Source organism: Bombus affinis, chromosome 17, assembly GCF_024516045.1.
Source record: "Bombus affinis isolate iyBomAffi1 chromosome 17, iyBomAffi1.2, whole genome shotgun sequence".
NCBI classification, from domain to species: Eukaryota; Metazoa; Arthropoda; class Insecta; order Hymenoptera; family Apidae; genus Bombus; species Bombus affinis.
The window spans coordinates 4085759-4105326 of NC_066360.1; the positions used below are offsets into that span (position 1 = coordinate 4085759).

A 19568-nucleotide genomic window follows, 5' to 3' on the forward strand; every position below is an offset into this window, starting at 1 on the left:
CTTTGGTTTCAAATTTTCTAGAATTTAGTGTAAAAAATCCCTTGAAATAAAATCAAGCCAAATGAGGAAGTATTACGTTCTTGTTCGCTAAGAAATCAACGCTTCATCGTTGAAAAACGGTACTGTTATTAAAAGTTTAAAAATTGTCAAAAAATAATAAAGTACGCAAAACAATTAGGATATATGCAGTAAAGTACACAAATGGGATACACTGGAGAAAATAATCGACTCGATTTATAAAAAGCAATATATTTACATTTATACATATTTATATTACATTTTGCTAAAGTTTCGGGCTTTTATAGCAAACGGTAAATTTTTTATTTCACGCGACGAGTATACGCGTCAACCGTACCAAAATGAAGTTCAGGATTGACGTGTGTACATGTCGAAAGCAGTTAACCGGTTAGTGGCAGATCAAACAAACTTTGATGTAAGCATGTAACTGTACGTAAATATCGGCTGCTTTAGGAGGCATCTATTACCATAGATAACTATTTAATTTTTTATATTATGTAATATATTGTATTTATATAAATAGTAATATTATGCTGTAACTTATTCCTACCTTGCTCCTTGTAATTATTAAATTATAATAATGTGATGCAACACGAGTTCTAATCTTGTTAATTTATAAATCTTAACTTAACTTAAAAACTTTCCGAGACCTTGAGGACCAGATATACCTTCATTTATAGCTTCGTTTATTAATTACCGTACTTTAATAGAGCAACTCTATCGCGCAACTTCATCGAGTCTAAACTAAGATCCTCGACACGTTACGCGATGCTTTACGCGACGCTTTTGTCGCATTTAGAATAATCGACGATTATGATTTTTCCTGAAACGTATGTGCCTAGAATAAAGAATCGCTAATAATGCATCACGCTAGACAAGTTTACGAAATTTCTTACATAGAGAGGCTCAGACGTCTTGGTCATTTCTTTTTTCTTATCTCTGCACGTCGTTCGCCGCCTGCTCCAATATCGTGTAGATTTCCGATTATGGTTTTTTTAGTTTCCTTATTGGCGTTACTGTTCCATAAACACAAACGCTACGATTATATTACTCCCTTTGTTCGGACAAGTCTATGATACTTCTTTTTCAACGGCGTTTAAGGATATTCGCGGATTTTGTGTAACGGGACCTGTTCATTTTCGACGAATAATTCTCGAACGGTTCTGCGTGCTGTTACTATGTGTAAAATCAGACAGACGTTTTTCAGGAAGAAGGTGGTGCAATTGATAATCGCGGAAAATATTTTGGAAGAAAAGAATGCGTTCACGCAGAGAAAACAGAAGATCGTTCGAATTACGCAAGATCAATAGGAAATTTAATTGTTCTGCATACGTGATTTAAACCAGTTGTTGGTATAAAAATGTGACGTCAAAAGACGTAAACACGTATGTAAATCTTCGCTTGACTCTCGAACTTTTACGTCCCGTCTTGTCTCCGTCTCGAAGAGCATAAAGGTATTTAACGTACGTACGGGGACGTTTAACACGACATTAAAAGCAGAGATGACAGGCGTCGATAACCTGTCTCTCGCCTTACTTTGAAATTTGAGAAATCTCGTGGCAATAAAAGAACACGATTGTATCGATTTTTGGCGCAAATACGATTTTTTGCGAACGTATCCTTTCTCGACCTGAATTCTTTATAAATTCAACGCGAATATACGCTTCGTTTGTATCTGTTCATTTCGGAATTTTTCCCCCTGTATTCTTCCACGATTTTGTTATTCTCGTTTAGTAACGCATGATTGCAATCGAGTAAAACGTCGAATAAATCATTCGTTCCCTCGTTCGATTTCTAAATATTAAACGATATTCTGTTATTATCGGTTTCCTCATCTCTTTTCTGAAACTATTTGCCTAAACGATCATGGTATTTGCTTAACTCATCAAGCACCAACCGTTAATGTCTCATCCATTAATTATAATATATATTATATGCAGTATATTTTTGAAATCGATATTTATAGCATATGTGTATTTATATATTTATATATTAATTGGATATTTATATATTTATTATATTTATCAATTTTTATAGTTTCACGTGTCATATTTTATACATTATAAATATCAATTTCGTTGTATCTGATAAAATCGTAAAGCTATAGTGAAGTAAAGTAAAGTAAAGTCTAGATGGAAGAAACAATGTGAATAAGATGTCGAACGAATCTTTGGCATTCTCTTTCGTAGCCATGTTGTTCGGAAATACAATTCGATAACTCAAGTTGATTGAGACAGATCGCAAATGGTTCGATGAATGTTCCACTGACTTAGACGCATAAATAAACTTGAATGCGATTCAGACAGGATAACACATGATAAAATCGTCGAATCGGAACAGACAAGATCACTAGGATTGTTTCTGCAACGGCCTTTTTGTTTGGGAACAGGTGATAAAGGAAAAAAGCCACGTAGGAATAAAAAGTGAATTGCTTACAGGGTTTAATAATCTCTCTTTTTCTTTAATGAAACCTGCTTTTCTACTGCGTCATGTAATTCATGTAGGTCAAACATAATTTATGGCAACATTGTTCCTTCTTTCCCCGGAGGTAAAGATGTTTCGATCGTCTTTCGTTTCTGAATTGTAATATTCCATTGCCGATAGTATCGTTATGCGGTTCTTGCTTTCACAACATCATTGGGGAAATGTTTGGATCGTCGTAGAAAAGTGAGAGATACGACACACGGTTTCGTACGAACGCGTGCAATAAAAATAAAGTAAAAAATAAAACTGGTAAATTTCCAAAAATCCGATTACAGAATATCTTCTGTTCCTCACGTCGTTTCTTGTGTCAAGTACCCGTCCTTATGGATATTGTATAACAGCTGCAATTAGATAAAATTTTTTGTGCAAACGTGAAATTTGAATTTAATGCGTTGATAAAATCAGATTTAAGTTATAGTACAATTTATGTTAAAGACTATGGCAACAGAGTTACAAAGTCTGAAAGTAAAATTCGACCATTATGTACTTTCGTTTCTTAAATCTATCGATTTATCTAGTGAGCTACTCATTTATTAATAATTTAAAATGTTGTTCAGCCGTTGAAATATCCTCTTCGATTTCAAGCATACGATATTTCATGTGTCAAAGGAGGAAGAGAAAATTCAATGGAAATGATATCATAAACTGCTGTTTTTCTTCCCTGAACGTTTATATTTTTCATTTCGTATTATATAAACTCGTTTCGCGAACAACATTGAATTAGGTAGCAACGAGACTGACGGTTCTCTTTGGAATATACTTTGCTTGCAATAAATAATTATATTTTTCGTATGATTTTCTCACGCTTTTTTCATTCCTATGAACTTGTGATTTACTATTTGCAATTCAATTGTATAGTTGATCATAAAATTATTTTTTAGAAAGGTCGTAAATATTCGAAAATATTGATTAATATTTCCATAACCTTTCTCCTCTTTTTCTTTTTCTTTTTTTTGCAGTTATGATGACTTAATTGACTAATAATTCAATTTAACGTATTCCAACGACTCTAAATACAATGTAAAAGACAGAAAAGTCAAAGGGCAACATATTTATTGTGCGTCTAATTAGGTACGTGAAATATCTTTTTATTGTCAAATGCAATCTAATGAATAACATATAATTTAAGAAGAAGTTTTTTGCATATATTTTTTGGCTTGTTATAGGTCGCTGCTCTAAGTGGAGGATGAATAAATTTATTCGTTTAGTATATCTAATTATGCGCAGCTGGATCATTGATCTTCCTATAACAGATAACGATAATACATCACCGTTCGTTGGAAGAGGAAAACAGTGTATAATATTGTCTTCTCGTTTTAACTACGAGGCGAAAGTCTTAAGATACACGAATGCAAAACGAGTTATTCGATATCGTAGAAAAATATCGAAGCAACGATACAATTAAGTTCTTCAATTATATCGCACATTTAATGCTCTTTTGATTCCTATGATCTGTCATAGAATTCAAATAAAAATGCAAGGAAATCAGATACAATATGAAACTGTATACGTGCTATAAGATTCCTTTATAATGACTATCATCGTGTTTCAATAACAGGATAAGAAAACACAGGAGGAAACTGTCTTTACATTTTTTCCATTTTCCTATCTTCACGAATAATGTACATTTAACCTTCAAAAAATGAGGGGGAACATTCGAGCTAAAATTATTTCAAACAACTTCTTTAAAGGTGGTAGAAAATAAAACAGAATCTTATCTCTGCTCATATTTATTTTGGAGAAACGACGAGCGAAGTCCTGGCAGAAGATACAGGATGAAAATACTAACGATTCGATTTAACATTAATATTATTCTCCCCGCTTTTTCTGTTTTATACATTTGCATACATTTTATATATTTAAACACTAAAGTTACAGAAGAAATTAGTCGTGTATTTTATTAATACAGAGGTATGTTTTATTGATACGAGCGCTAGAAAAAAAGATATTATACTTCATTAAAATGCCTATCTTCGTCAATAAGTGAGACAAACATTTTACTGAAAGTTGAAATAACACGAAGGCAAAGGTATAGCGTGGGGTTTCAAATAGCGATCAACTTGTGTGAGTTGTTCTTCTTCCCACCTTCAACCTCTATGATTAATCCTACCACCAGAGACTGAATCATATATAAGTATCATGTGCAAGACTTCTACAATCGCAGTTTAATCGTGGCTGATCCGTTCAGGTGAATATCTGGCGTGTTTACAGTATCTGCGAGTAGCAATAAACATAAGTAAATATAAAACGTGAACATTCATCGTCTTACAATGAAAGGTTAGTGGTCAGCTACGGTTTACATTGGCTGTAATTGTCCAATTTTCAAATTTCCGAAAACGTCCAAGTACAATATTTTCTCTTAACTATAACTTTATTACTTGAGAAGCTCGATCCAAGTTCGTTATCGTTGTAAAGGCAGTAAAGAACGATCGATACGGTTGTTGGAAAGGTTTCTGCTTCTTAAAGTCTTTTTCAAAACGCGTTCCGCTTGCGTTCAATCTTTATAAGATTTTGTTGACAATTGCGATAATTGCAAGACAATGAAAGCTAATCGGCAAAATCAAATATTCAATTTTTAGACAGAATTTTGGGAAGTTTGTTGTTTCATGAAGTTTTACATTCAATACATAAATGTGGTTCTACTGTATCCGATTCTTCTATAAATAGATATCAGTCAATGAAATATCGATCGATATTAAACCTTGAAAAAGAGCTTCAGAGAGGTTCCCATTTTGCAAAATTTGTTGAAAGGCTGTAAAATTTACATCGTATGTTCTAATTATAATTTTAAATTTCTCTTCTGTAGCTATGCATCAACTACTGATCTGTCTGTTCGTTGTTATGACAATCGTCTACTCGCTTGCCCGACCCGATGACTCGACCCTGAACGTATTTTCCAAAGATCTTTCTTCTGCAGACAAATACCCAGCTAAATTTGACAAGATCAATGTAGATGAAATTCTGAACAGTGATCGCTTGTTGGTTAATTATTTGAAGTGTTTCTTAGGTGAAGCAAGATGCACTTCTGACGGAAATGATTTCAAACGTAAGTGATAATACGTATTCGCTATTAATCGTATTAATCATATTCTACACAAAAGAACTACTTTGATTCTACTTTGATTCTGCTTTGAATACGTGTTCAAATAATTTCTTATTGTTATTGCAATTTGTCATAAGAATCACATTGTCACTAGTTTTATTTTTACTCTCAATACCTTCATATTATCAGCTATAATGTTATGAGAAATAAAGCTTTTGTACACACATATTCTACACAAAAGAATTAATATAATTAATAATAATTGTGTACTCTATTAGTAGAATATCTACTTTGATTCTGCTTTGAATACGTGTTCAAATAATTTCTTATTGTTATTGCAATTTGTCATAAGAATCACATTGTCACTAGTTTTATTTTTACTCTCAATACCTTCATATTATCAGCTATAATGTTATGAGAAATAAATCTTTTGTACACACATATTCTACACAAAAGAATTAATATAATCAATAATAATTGTGTACTCTATTAGTAGAATATCTACTTTGATTCTGCTTTGAATACGTGTTCAAATAATTTCTTATTGTTATTGCAATTTGTCATAAGAATCACATTGTCACTAGTTTTATTTTTACTCTCAATACCTTCATATTATCAGCTATAATGTTATGAGAAATAAAGCTTTTGTACACACATATTCTACACAAAAGAATTAATATAATTAATAATAACTGTGTACTCTATTAGTAGAATATCTACTTTGATTATGTGCTCAAATAGTTTCTTATTGTTATTGCAATTTGTCATAAGAATCATACTGTCACTAGTTTTATTTTTATTCTCAATACCTTCATATTATTCATATTATCAGCTTCATTGTATTAACGTGTTAATTCAATCATTTCCATATAATATATATCTACTATCATAAATGAAACGTGAAGCAAATAATTGCACTTACACATCAACTATCCATTTCTTTCTCCAAATTTCTAATCTATCGTTTAAGGACAAGATCAATTTGATATATCTTTTCAAGCACAATACTCTTTGACATTTTATACTATTTCTCTTTCGTTAACAGAGATATATATGTATGCCATTGATCAGTAAGCAAACCATCGCCGAAATGTTGTTATCCTCCATTATTCTGCAATACCTTTAGTTCCCATGTTTCAGAGAAACAGTATTGCAGAATAATGTTTCTGTTTTCAATTTTCAGAGATATTGCCCGAAGCTCTGGCCACCGAATGCGCGAAATGTACTGAAAAGCAAAGAGAGAATGTCAACAAGGTGGTCATCTTTTTAATCACAAAGAGGCCAGAAATGTGGGAGAGAATGATGAACAAATTCGACCCTGAAAAGAAATACAGACATAAATACGAGGAGCAAGTGATGAAGCTGGTTGCAGGATTTATTTAAATATAATTATTCGAACATAGGGGATTCGATCTTATAATTGTTTATGAGCAAATACAATACCCATTTAAAAAATAAGCTCATAAACGACGTAATGATCGAATGATAATAAACAAGCGGACGTAGTATTTATTTGTATATGCAAAGCAAGCGAAAACAAATAAAAAAAAAAAAAAAACAAAGTAATTTCGAGACAACGAACATGTAGTTTTATAATGCGAGGGAAATAAAAATTGATTTGAACAAACAAGTTTGTATTTATTTTCAAAAAACAAACATTCCCAGGAAACATTGGTTGCGTTAGCCGGCACTCGTCGTTCGTACCTTCCTGTTTTCGATTTCGCGTACGAAAACAGCTTGATTTCGAGTGATTTCGTATTCTTCGAGTGACTTTTACTCGGGTCGTTGTATCATTTTCAACTTTCAACCACTTTGGAACATCAAGCGACTTCAAAACAGCCCGTTGCATAATTACGAAAGTGATCTTGATAATTTTAATAAACGCGACGTCGATATTACGCTGTAATTTTCCTCGTGTCCAATAATTATTAACATAAGACGTTATGTGTGTTGCAATTGAAGTGTACTTAGATATTAGACGAGCGCGTAAATTCATAAATGAGTTAAATGAGAGAATATTTTTTATCGAAATATCCTTCATAGTTTCTAGGTTCTCGTAGTACCAGTTTATGGACCTAGTTGGCTTTCAGTATAGAATTAAAAGAGATACATTTTACTATGACATTGTAATATCGTGGACAAAAGACCTAAGATATCGGCTGAACCGTATACAATGTTGCGAGAACCGCGGTATCGTTGGGTACATCAATGTATCGTCGATCCTTTCAACTGAACAATTTCGTCGAAGAGGCCTACGTGACCCTGGCCACGAGCGTTTTCGGGACACGTGCGCTATAGGGCGGGAAAAAACAAAAGAGACGCTAAAGACAATGTTAGTTAAGACGCAGGCGAGAACGAATGCAAAAGGCGTGCAGTATGAGTTGAGAAGTGAGAGCGTGCGAGTGGAGAAGCCGAAAACTAGAGTTGTAAAGTTGTAGAGTTGCTAGCGTTGTAGAGAGATCGAGTTGTTGCGTTATAAAATAGAATAAGACTTTTGTGTTTTAATTCAAGTTGAACATTTATCGTTCTCTATCCAATTAATCTCTGTTATTTTTATTTATCTTAATAAATAGTATTAGGAGAATTTTAAAAATCTAAATTAACCTAATCCTATCCTTTTTTCCCGATACTACAATATTAAGAAAATTAATCATACAGTAATGCATTATATTCGCAAGTTCCTAGAAAATATTCTTCGAATTTTGCCGCAGGATGTAGAAGAGAATCTTGCTTCCGTATGTGCTTTGCTTCATATGTACATTCTTGAGACTTCGCGGACCAGCCACTTTAATTCTAATTATATCTAATTATATGGTTAGTTATCTTCTTATAGAAGAATATTTTTCCGCTATCCGTAGTTTGCTGCTAATTAAAAATCATAATCACTTGCTTGATCATTTTAACGGTTATAAGTAAATAAGCATGGAATAAATAGAGTATAATTAAGAGGAAGTCTAATCCTTTGCAGATGAGTGTCCGCAAATAGCTACTCAAGTCTTTTTACCGTTAAGGATGCGTGTCGGCATATGGCCGCCCGAATTTGTTCCGGACAGTTATTTCGAAGTAGTTGGAGTACGTCTATTTTTCGAAGTGATAATCTTATGTGTATGTACGCATGGGCATAGTCGTAATCCACAACAGAGACCACGCAAGATGGCATCAAAACGTCTACGCATCCTTAATGGGTACCCTCAATAGTCTTAAGGACCCACCAATAAATCTTGGCATTTTTATGGTCCTTCAGACCAAAAACTAGCATCTTCTATTTCCAGTATTCTTTACATTTTTATTTACTATGAGAAGATACTATGAGAATACTATGAGAAGATACTATGAGAATACTATGAGAAGATACTATGAGATTTACTATGAGAAGAAAGTTAGTTTTCTCACATTCGGTATTTTGCGTTAGCAACTTCCTCTCAAGAACGGCTAAAGACCCTTCCTAGTCCATCAGAGTTCTTGTACCTAATCCCAACCTAACACCAATCTAAGCAATGTCTATCGCCCTCGCTTTCCTATACAAAATTGTCCTTAACGAATCAGCTCATCTCGTGGCTTCAGACACACCCATACGTAGCTTTCCTCCGCCACAACATCGTCACTAAACTACTCAGTCTCTATCTTCAGAATAGTCAACACCTTTTACCAAGTTTCTGCCCTTAGACCGGTCGCGTACTGAACGTATCAGTGTAACTAGGTTTTACATAAAGTTGTTACAGTGGATTGTGATTTACGCGTGTTAATTCAGTGTATATTCCATTGTGACTGCTGAATTCTCTTCCTCTTTTCTTTATTTCCACTCGCCGACAAAGTGAGAGATCCTAGAACAAGAGGTTTGTGAAAATGAAAAGCCATAATTTTTTGTGATCGAATGAATGATAACATCGTTTAATAGAAGACGAATAGATATGATTAATGCTTTGCCACCTTGGTGTTAATGATCCTGACGTGTTATATGCTGTTGGGTCAATCACTTGTCCATTTACTTCTATCTTGATTCTCTCACTTGTTCTCCGTGTTCTTTCTTGTCCCGTTTCTTCTTATGTAATTTATACAAATTTATTAAATCTATGTAAATCTACCTCATTTTGTAGTTGGCAGGCAAAAAGAAGATATATATATGCATATGTGAACTAATTGAAAAACCATCATAACCGTATTATATACATATTACTTTTTGAACTTTGAAAATTTATATCCTTACAGATATCCATATTTTCATAATCAATTATCATAATTTGAAATTTTGAAATTTCTGACAAATTATTGACAAACATTTCTCCAATATTCTTAATTCTTTCACTAATATCCATACTTTTTAACATATCTTTAAATTTACTTCTATTATAAAAGAAATATAATATTTGGATATTTGGTAACTGTTTTAATACTGTTAATCGCCAAATTATTAGTACATTAACTAATTGATTCTTTCTTAATTTTTTGAAACTCCTTTTTATTGCCAAAGCAAAGTACAACATTCAGATATTCGATGACAAATTTAATATTTTTTATAGCTAAATTATTAGTAAGTTAATTCGATTCTTCCCTTAATTTTCTTTAAACTTTCTTCTATTACCAAAACAAACTATAATATTTCTCTATTCACTGACAGATTTACTGTTCCCAATATTATTTCAATATTATATTCAAATATTGTATCATATAATGACAGACAAAGTACAGAGTGGATATTACAATTGCATGTAACAATTTCTTGTATTCCACATTCTGGAGATCATGTGACGACCTTACCAATTTTGTGGCATAAATGATGGTATTGATTCAATATAGTAGTTATGTAAATTGTAATTAAAGTCTTCTATGAAGTTATAAATAGAATATTGAATAGATTTTATACTTACAAATATTTCCGCCTCAGAAAATTGCAATATAGTTTATAGATATTTCCGACACAGCAGTAAAGAGACCAAAATCGCAACCAAATGAACAAGAAAACTAGCAGAAAAGAAACAAAAGGACCAAAGAAAAGATCAAAAAGATTCACAAAAGTTGCTTCAAAGTAGTATGTCAACATTTATAAACCTTGTATGACGTCTTTTGTTTCGTCTTGGGTGATATGATGTTCTGCAATATCTTGAAATATCCCACAATGTCCTATGATGAAAGGAAAGAGAATTTTATATATAATTTATATATTACATATTACAATACATATTATATATAGTAATATATAGTAGTATATAGCGGTATATAGTAATATAATAATAGGTTATAAATTAAGGGCTGTATAATTTTTAGATTACTATCATTTTTCAAATAGTAGTATTCAAAAAAATTAATATTTGTATCGTTTTAGTCAGTAAACGCATAAGTCAATTATGTCATAAATTAATATTATTTATAAATAAGATATCTACATTACAAATACAAAATCCTATATGTCTTATTACAATACAGTACATAATCTGTATTACATAAAAAGAATACAATAACTTACGTAAGAAATTCATTTGTTCATGAATTATAAAATTTTGTATGAAAATAAATATTGAGAAAATACAGTACCATGGTACTAGCAGAACAGAATACCGTTAACACACAATAATGTAATAAATACGTGTTTAATGCATCTGCGCTCTGGTGACAAAATTAGAAATTAAAATTTGAAATTACCCCATTTCGCGGGGAATAATATTAAAAAGTGGAAGCAACTGTAAACAATTCGTTACCATAAATGTGAAGAATTTAATACACATTTACATTTCATCACTTTAAAATTGTGAGAATGTTAACTTGTATTGTTCTGTACTCATGGTTATGGACATATTGCAGATAGATTATGGCCATTAGTATTCTCTTGCTTATTCTAATGCTTCAGGTTGTTCAAAAAATCATTGAAACAATCTAACTATGTCCTATGATATAGATAATAATAGGTATATAATAATAAAGTGAGTACTCCGCAATATGTTAACAAAATTTATAGTGATTTATTGTATTTCCATGTAAATAGACAGATATTGAAATAAATTTAACGAAAACCAGGATGGTGCCCGGGCACTGATAGAGGATGACACGTTCCTGAATCAAACATATCCGCTGGTAAATCTTGAAATAAATATTTGATGCCGTGTCATATTGAAAGAAGCAACCGACGAGAGCTTGTCGTAATTGTGAAAGATTTAATATACAACACGATGGGGTGGCTTCAAAATAGTAAGAATTTTAATTTGATTTATTCATAATCTAGAATAATTTATATTGATTTTTCATTTTTCGACGTAAATGAATAGTTACTAATTTCCAAAGTAAGTCATATACATAGAGAAACACAAATCACGTATTATTGGAATAACATTCTTTTTCTTTTCACTCCCCTTAACTTTTTTTCTTAATAAGATATTTCCGTAACTTCTTTTCGCTTTATTTGTCTTTTCTTTCTTTCCTTATCCTTTTTTTCATACATCGAACTATGCCCATTAATGAAATATAAGTTCGACAATCATCTGATTTTATCAAATAATAATTTTAAGATATTTTATTTTCATTCTTCTAAACTATATTAGCTTACTCGTGTTTAATTTCTACGCGTCTCCCCGCGTTTAAGTCTAACGTGTTATTACTTTTTTTTACTTCGAATTTTGATATCGAATTGTTAAAACATATCCCTTCGTGCACGTTTGACTTTTCGGTGACCTTCCCCACTCCTGGACAATCGAACTTCGATATATAAATCGCGTTACGGAGGTCATTCTAGCAACCGAAAACCTAAGCGGTTAGACGTACGTGCTGGGGTGACGGGTATTCCTTTTATTATTCTACGCAATACGTATTTTTCTCTCATCCAAACTCATTCTACTATTAACTTCATTTAATTAACTAATATTTTTATTCATTAATTTATTTTATAATATAGTATTAGGTTGTTATTTCTTTTTCCTTCGGTTACATTTTGGTTATCCCATTTGTCAATAGTTCGTACGAGTTTTCAGAAACTCTTTGATCACTGCTTCATTTTATATAATTTATTGCTGTTTGTTCATGCACTTTGTTCTTTTTATACATTTATTTTAATATTTTGGTCTTCTTCTGTTCTCAGGTTACGGCTTTATTGCGAGGAAAACATGGAGACGTTAGAGAGATGCCAGAAAATTCGTAAGGACGTCATGATGGTACTAATGATCAATCTGAGAGATTCTTGTGCAAATACGGTAATATTTAATTTATTCTAATGAAAGTAGACGCATTCATACATTTTCATAACGTTTCCTCTTTAGTGGATGGTTAATAATATTTATTTATTTAATATAATTTATATTTAATCGATATACGTTCTTACAAATAATTCGTAATATCATCGCCATGAGTACGTGATGTAACGGAATTGCAAATAATTTTATGATCCACTAAGGGTACAAAAATGAAGATAGACGAGATTAATCACTTTATTTATTTCGAACATATTAAGTAAGTTTTTTTGCTTCAAATAAGTTAAATGAATAGTTTTATTGCTTGACGTTAACATTAAATTCTTTAAAGTTCTACTTAAGTGAGAAATTAAAATAACTTTTACATTTTGCTGCATTTTCGCGAATTTTCCATGATAATAGTGCCATTTCGATCTTTTTCTGCCAGATATCTTGAATTAACAAAAAGTGCACCCCATATTTGATTAATAAGAAATACATTTGAAACTCTAATAACGGATATTCAGAGTTACAATTTTTACAAATTGGGTGCATTGCAAAATACTCATGGACATTTAGTACGTATTAAAAAATAGTTTATAATGTATAACTATATTATATACTATATTGATTGTGTTATATAATATATTGATTGTGTTATATAATATATTGATTGTGTTACATAATATATTGACTGTGTTATATAATATATTGATTGTGTTACATAATATATTGACTGTGTTATATAATATATTGATTGTGTTACATAATATATTGACTGTGTTATATAATATATTGATTATGTTATATAATACATTGATTATGTTATATAATACATTGATTATGTTATATAATACATTGATTATGTTATATAATACATTGATTATGTTATATAATACATTGACTATGTTATATAATATAACGGCATATTTTATATTCTTAATAATATGATATTTTGTTGCGTGGGCTAAAGGAATATTAGTTAAAAAAGCAGTATTTTCATAATTAAACACGCGGTAGAAAGAGGAAAGCTAATGATGCAAAAAAATGATACAGAATGTTTTGTTTCTTTCTTTTCCCCCATTCCCTCTCATAAAGCTTTTTTACAGAGAATTTTTGTGATCGCGCGCAATGCGATTGGTAGACTCAGTGTTTGCTCGTTATATTACTTTTAATATTCTGCAGAGCACCATAGCTCTCATTAAATTTAATTATAATGATCACTCGCGAAATTAGAGTCAGTGTTTTCGCCGATTATTACTTGAGCGGACGCGTTACTGGTCTTTTATTTTTCTTTTTTTTTACATATCTTTTTTATTAAATATTCGCTTTCGGTAGTAGAGTCGCAGGTCTCGCAAGAGGATGAAGCACATTTTGAACCTCAAGAATGTAAGTATTTTTGTATATTGCACTGTAATTTATTTTATCGCTCGTATTTAACTCGAGCTACTATTAATTTCTATTGAAATAAAAATTTAAAATTTCGGTATTGAAATGTACAATAAAAATGTTTAACTTTTGTAGTAATTAAACTTTATAAGAATTTCGATCCTTCTTTGTATAAAAATTTCAAGTCTGCATGGAATTTGAATTTAGAAAACATTTGAATTGAAGTTTTTTAATAATCAGAAGTATGTTTTTAAGAACAAATTATAATATTCCATGTTTTGTATTTAACTCGAGCTACTATTAATTTCTATTGAAATAAAAATTTAAAATTTCGGTATTGAAATGTACAATAAAAATGTTTAACTTTTGTAGTAATTAAACTTTATAAGAATTTCGATCCTTCTTTGTATAAAAATTTCAAGTCTGCATGGAATTTGAATTTAGAAAACATTTGAATTGAAGTTTTTTAATAATCAGAAGTATGTTTTTAAGAACAAATTATAATATTCCATGTTTTGTATTTAACTCGAGCTACTATTAATTTCTATTGAAATAAAAATTTAAAATTTCGGTATTGAAATGTACAATAAAAATGTTTAACTTTTGTAGTAATTAAACTTTATAAGAATTTCGATCCTTCTTTGTATAAAAATTTCAAGTCTGCATGGAATTTGAATTTAGAAAACATTTAAATTGAAGTTTTTTAATAATCAGAAGTATGTTTTTAAGAACAAATTATAATATTCCATGTTTTGTATTTAACTCGAGCTACTATTAATTTCTATTGAAATAAAAATTTAAAATTTCGGTATTGAAATGTACAATAAAAATGTTTAACTTTTGTAGTAATTAAACTTTATAAGAATTTCGATCCTTCTTTGTATAAAAATTTCAAGTCTGCATGGAATTTGAATTTAGAAAACATTTGAATTTAAGTTTCTTAATAATCAGAAGTATGTTTTTAAGAACAAATTATAATATTCCATGTTTTGTATTTAACTCGAGCTACTATTAATTTCTATTGAAATAAAAATTTAAAATTTCGGTATTGAAATGTACAATAAAAATGTTTAACTTTTGTAGTAATTAAACTTTATAAGAATTTCGATCCTTCTTTGTATAAAAATTTCAAGTCTGCATGGAATTTGAATTTAGAAAACATTTGAATTGAAGTTTTTTAATAATCAGAAGTATGTTTTTAAGAACAAATTATAATATTCCATGTTTTGTATTTAACTCGAGCTACTATTAATTTCTATTGAAATAAAAATTTAAAATTTCGGTATTGAAATGTACAATAAAAATGTTTAACTTTTGTAGTAATTAAACTTTATAAGAATTTCGATCCTTCTTTGTATAAAAATTTCAAGTCTGCATGGAATTTGAATTTAGAAAACATTTGAATTTAAGTTTCTTAATAATCAGAAGTATGTTTTTAAGAACAAATTATAATATTCCATGTTTTGTTACAGCTTCCTTCAGTATGGAATTGCACGGCTCCTCCTTGGTTATGGTCTTCACGATGACTTTCCTACCAAAGCACCGATGATCCTGTTCTTCGCATCTAATGGTGAGTCGCATGCATTTTTGTTCCTCCGGTCACTCAATCATGTCGTAGGATGATTGGTCCGAATCGGCACGGGTGACTGGTTGTATTATATGGAATTTTTGACGAGCATAATGACCGCGGGTATAATACTCGCGAGTAGTAACATTTTTTGACTGTGTTTTATTTATTAGCTCAGGATAGGTTTTCTTGTATATCGCGGTTTTAGAGATTGAAAATAATGCATTAATATATAAGAAATTTGTACAAAGAAGATAATGTTGATACATATTCGTTACGATTATTTATATAATTATATTCAAATAAATAACGAAATGATTTTGTTTAACTACTTTATAGCGGAGAAGTCTGATTCCCTCAGATTTCGTTTCAATTATTATCAACATTGTTTTAAGGCTTATGATGAGTAGATTTAATCTTTATCTTTCATTTTACGATGACAAATAGAACAAATGCATTATTTGTATTTTATGTTCAGTATTATTTCTTTTATATGTGAAATATGAAAGTATAAGTATATCTTTCCGTTAAAATGTATCAAATTTCATATGCAAGAAGACACTTCGCGAGAGGTAGATTTCAGAATCAAAACAAGTTTTGAACGTTTCTTCTTATATTTCCAATGTATGTTTTGATAAGGGAATCGCCTCAGGTTATTTCTATTTTTCACATTATTCGCTTAGATTCAAAATTATTATTTGTACATTTAGCATAGGATTTTTAGATTTAAGCCTTCCCATGTTCATTGCCAGGACCTCATTTACGTGCCCAGATGCTACTTAAATGAGAGAAAGGCAATGAGCATGATGATTAGCTGATGTTGCGCGGCAAATCGGGTGCCGACGGCGTCCCGGGACGTCTAGTAGGAGATTTAGGTTCCAAAGGGCATGGCGCCCGAAGAAAGAAGAGGCCACGTGCCGAAGAGGCCCGACAAATTGTCATGGAAGAGGGCAACTACTAATATATTGTAATTATAATTAATTACAATATAATGTTTCTTGTTACTACTATGTCACTATGCTCGCTGTTAGTATTTTTATATTTTATTATTTTGGTCGATCTATATGTCGACCCTCTACCAGATTGGGCAACTCGCGGATTTTTTATTAGTATTGCGAAAAATTACTGATTACGATTCGAACTTACGTTGTAACAGAAAGATATTCGAGTTTATTTTAGCGTTGTAAATTATGATATTGCGATTGCCTTCAGCAATTTTTATCATAAATTCTTCGGAATTTTTTAGAACGTTAATACATATTAGAGTTTTTCTTGTACGCTTTAAAAGCTTTTTCCTTCGATTAATGTTAGATCTTCCTATATGAATATTAATCTTATTTTTGTTTTAAGAATTATTATTTCGGTATTTTATCGTGGTTATTTAGTAAGCTTTCTAGTTAGAGTTGCGTTAAAGAATGACCGTGTTTTTGAAAGTAGTGTCGTAACTATATCATGCCCAATCTTCTTCCACTGGACTGTGGAACCACGTTCCTGCTTCTGGATCATCAGATGCAGATTCATCAGTAGCCTATAGTATGGCTACACTGAACTTCTTATTAGTGTTGCGAACATGTAAATTTGAGTGCATTGAGAGCGGGAATTTTCTGTTTCTTTTTGCCAATGGTAAATTTATTAACGTTGCAAAAATAACAAAAGCACTCGTCGCGATTTGCATTGTAAAATTTCTGTTTTATAGCTACGTATAATAAATTAGAGTTGCGAAATAAAATAGATATTCCACTTATGGCTGTTCGGTTAATACGAATGGTCCATGGCTTTTCTGGCTTGTAGAGTCATTTCTTTTTCTGTTTATGATTGAAAATACTGCTAAGATATGTTGTTGTTTGTTAAACAATGAATATTTTTGGATGGGATGGAGTCTCATTAAATAATTTCATATTGCATTTAAGGGGGGGGGAGGGTCTAAGGTTAATTCTCTTTATTCTAAGTTAAAATCTCTTTATTAAAACTAATAGTACATTCAAGTATGACGTTCGAAGAATATTGTATAAAATTTTTACGAAGAAATATTAAAAAATACGGCAATGGTAGTAATTATTCGGACGTGTCTCGAAAAAAAGTAGAGTTGCTCGTAACTTGGCGCTGGATCATCTGATATCAAAAAATCAAAGTTCATTCGTTAGGTAACAGTCTCCCCCAGATAACTCGTGAACGGTTTTTCGAAATTTCAATTTTTCACTTTTTTTGGATCACTTTGAAGAAAAAATTAGCCGATTTTGCGAAAATTTGTTCAAAATGTTCCAAAAAAGTGAAAAATTGAAATTTCGAAAAATCGTCCAAACGTTATCTGGGGGGAAACTGTTACCTAACGAAATGAACTTTGATTTCTTGATTTCAGATAATCCAGTGCCGAGATAGGAGCAACTCTGCTTTTTTCCCGAGACACGTCCGAATAATTGCTCTGCTATTGCCGTATTTTTTAATATTTCACCGTGAAATTTTTATACAATATTCTTCGAATGCCATACTTTAATGTACTATTGGTTTTAATAAAGAGATTTTTTAACTATGTCGTCACAAATAATTCACAAAGACATGCCTTATTTTTGTACGAATTAACCTTAGCCCCCCTTAAGGAAAAGTAAAAAAACATAGTCAAAAAGAAAAAAAAAGATATTTTTATACATTATCACACTATTAATTTATTTGAAAAATACGTAAATAAGAATGATCGGTATATCTTTTTAGAATTAATAACCTGAATATTCGTTATTATAATATTTATCTTAAACAACAAATATAAATTGGTTATAAACCAGTTTGGTAAATGAAGTTGTTACAAGGTCGTTATCATATTAAACGTCATTGGATCGTTAAGAAATAAATCGAGTGATTTTTATCTGTTCTTTCTTCATCTTAGAACTTCACTTCAATGAAAAACCCAAGTTAAATTTAGATTCAAATTTTTCAATTCAAATCCTTAGATTGAAACTCGTGTCTTGATAGTTTGATATTTTCTTGTGTCTAATATGTCTACCTTTCATGTCCTTTTTTTAATCTACTAATCCAATAAGTGAGTATGTTCCAGATTGATTAACTTGTAGGAAGTATAAATTATGCATATGGAATTTTAACGACTTCTCAAATACGTATGAACAAACGACTAGGAAATGGGGTAGTATGGATTTTAAAAAAATTATTTAAAGAGAAGAAACATGTATGAAGAAGTCATATTTGAGTCCCTTCTATTGGTACCTACTATATATATATTTATAGAATTGTATTAATTTTTGTATGGTTTAAATTTATTTTAGAATATTGTGAAATCGACGGAAGGACACTCACGTCCCACGCGTGACCTATACAATACAATAGGAAATACAATTTCCCATTCCATCCCTTTATGATATTTAGATTTTTATATAAATATAAAATCAGATATAAAATCTTATAAAATCAGATATAAAATCAAATATAAAATCTTTTTTATATCAGACCCTCATAGATAGACCTTTAAAATTTTCTGGTTAGAACTTATAAAAGAACATTCAGAATCCTGGCCGGTAGAGTTAATAGAAAAACCTTCAAATTTCTCACAAGTAGGATTTAAAAAGGTACCAAGACTAGTGATAGTTAGAATCCATAAAAATCCCGTTCACGTCTCTGATAGATAGGACCTGTAAAAGAATGTTTTATTTTGTTTAAACTAATTTAAATTCAAGTTTGTTTCAGAAATTTCTACAAAACTACTTGGAAGATACAAAGTACTTACAGATATATAAAGAAGATTTTCACGGTGCACAACACTGAAGATATCATTCTACAATGTTTATAAAAATAAATTCTCTTCGTCCCTTTATTATGTTTAAATATATGGTAGTTAGAATTCATGGGAAGTGTGTAATAGGTAGAATATAGAAGGGGTTTTGAAATGTATTTGTAGATAAAATTG

The 19568-nt window shown here is 30.7% G+C and overlaps 1 protein-coding gene and 3 long non-coding RNA genes across 4 annotated transcripts in view; 1 reads left to right on the forward strand and 3 right to left on the reverse strand.

Moving 5' to 3' along the window:
* LOC126926053 (uncharacterized) overlaps positions 1-19568 on the reverse strand; it is a 149845-nt gene that overhangs the window by 71601 nt on the left and 58676 nt on the right. The window lies entirely within an intron of this gene.
* LOC126926059 (uncharacterized) lies at positions 234-1320 on the reverse strand. Its single transcript, XR_007714240.1, has 2 exons — positions 569-1320; positions 234-478 (listed from the first exon to the last, which is right to left on the reverse strand). It is a non-coding gene; the product is annotated as an uncharacterized LOC126926059 (long non-coding RNA).
* Positions 4342-7175, forward strand: LOC126926044 (ejaculatory bulb-specific protein 3-like). The gene is made up of 3 exons (XM_050742172.1): positions 4342-4779; positions 5309-5548; positions 6729-7175. Exons 1-3 carry the CDS (start codon positions 4773-4775, stop codon positions 6926-6928), a joined length of 447 nt encoding a protein of 148 aa, XP_050598129.1. The 5' UTR covers positions 4342-4772; the 3' UTR covers positions 6929-7175.
* LOC126926055 (uncharacterized) lies at positions 18293-19564 on the reverse strand. The gene is made up of 2 exons (XR_007714233.1): positions 19389-19564; positions 18293-19293 (listed from the first exon to the last, which is right to left on the reverse strand). It is a non-coding gene; the product is annotated as an uncharacterized LOC126926055 (long non-coding RNA).

Bases quoted from the DNA above. Each gene is read 5' to 3' on its own strand.
- LOC126926044 (XM_050742172.1), top strand. The intron at 5,549-6,728 runs GTAAGTGATAAT...TTCAATTTTCAG, and splicing joins TGACGGAAATGATTTCAAAC to AGATATTGCCCGAAGCTCTG.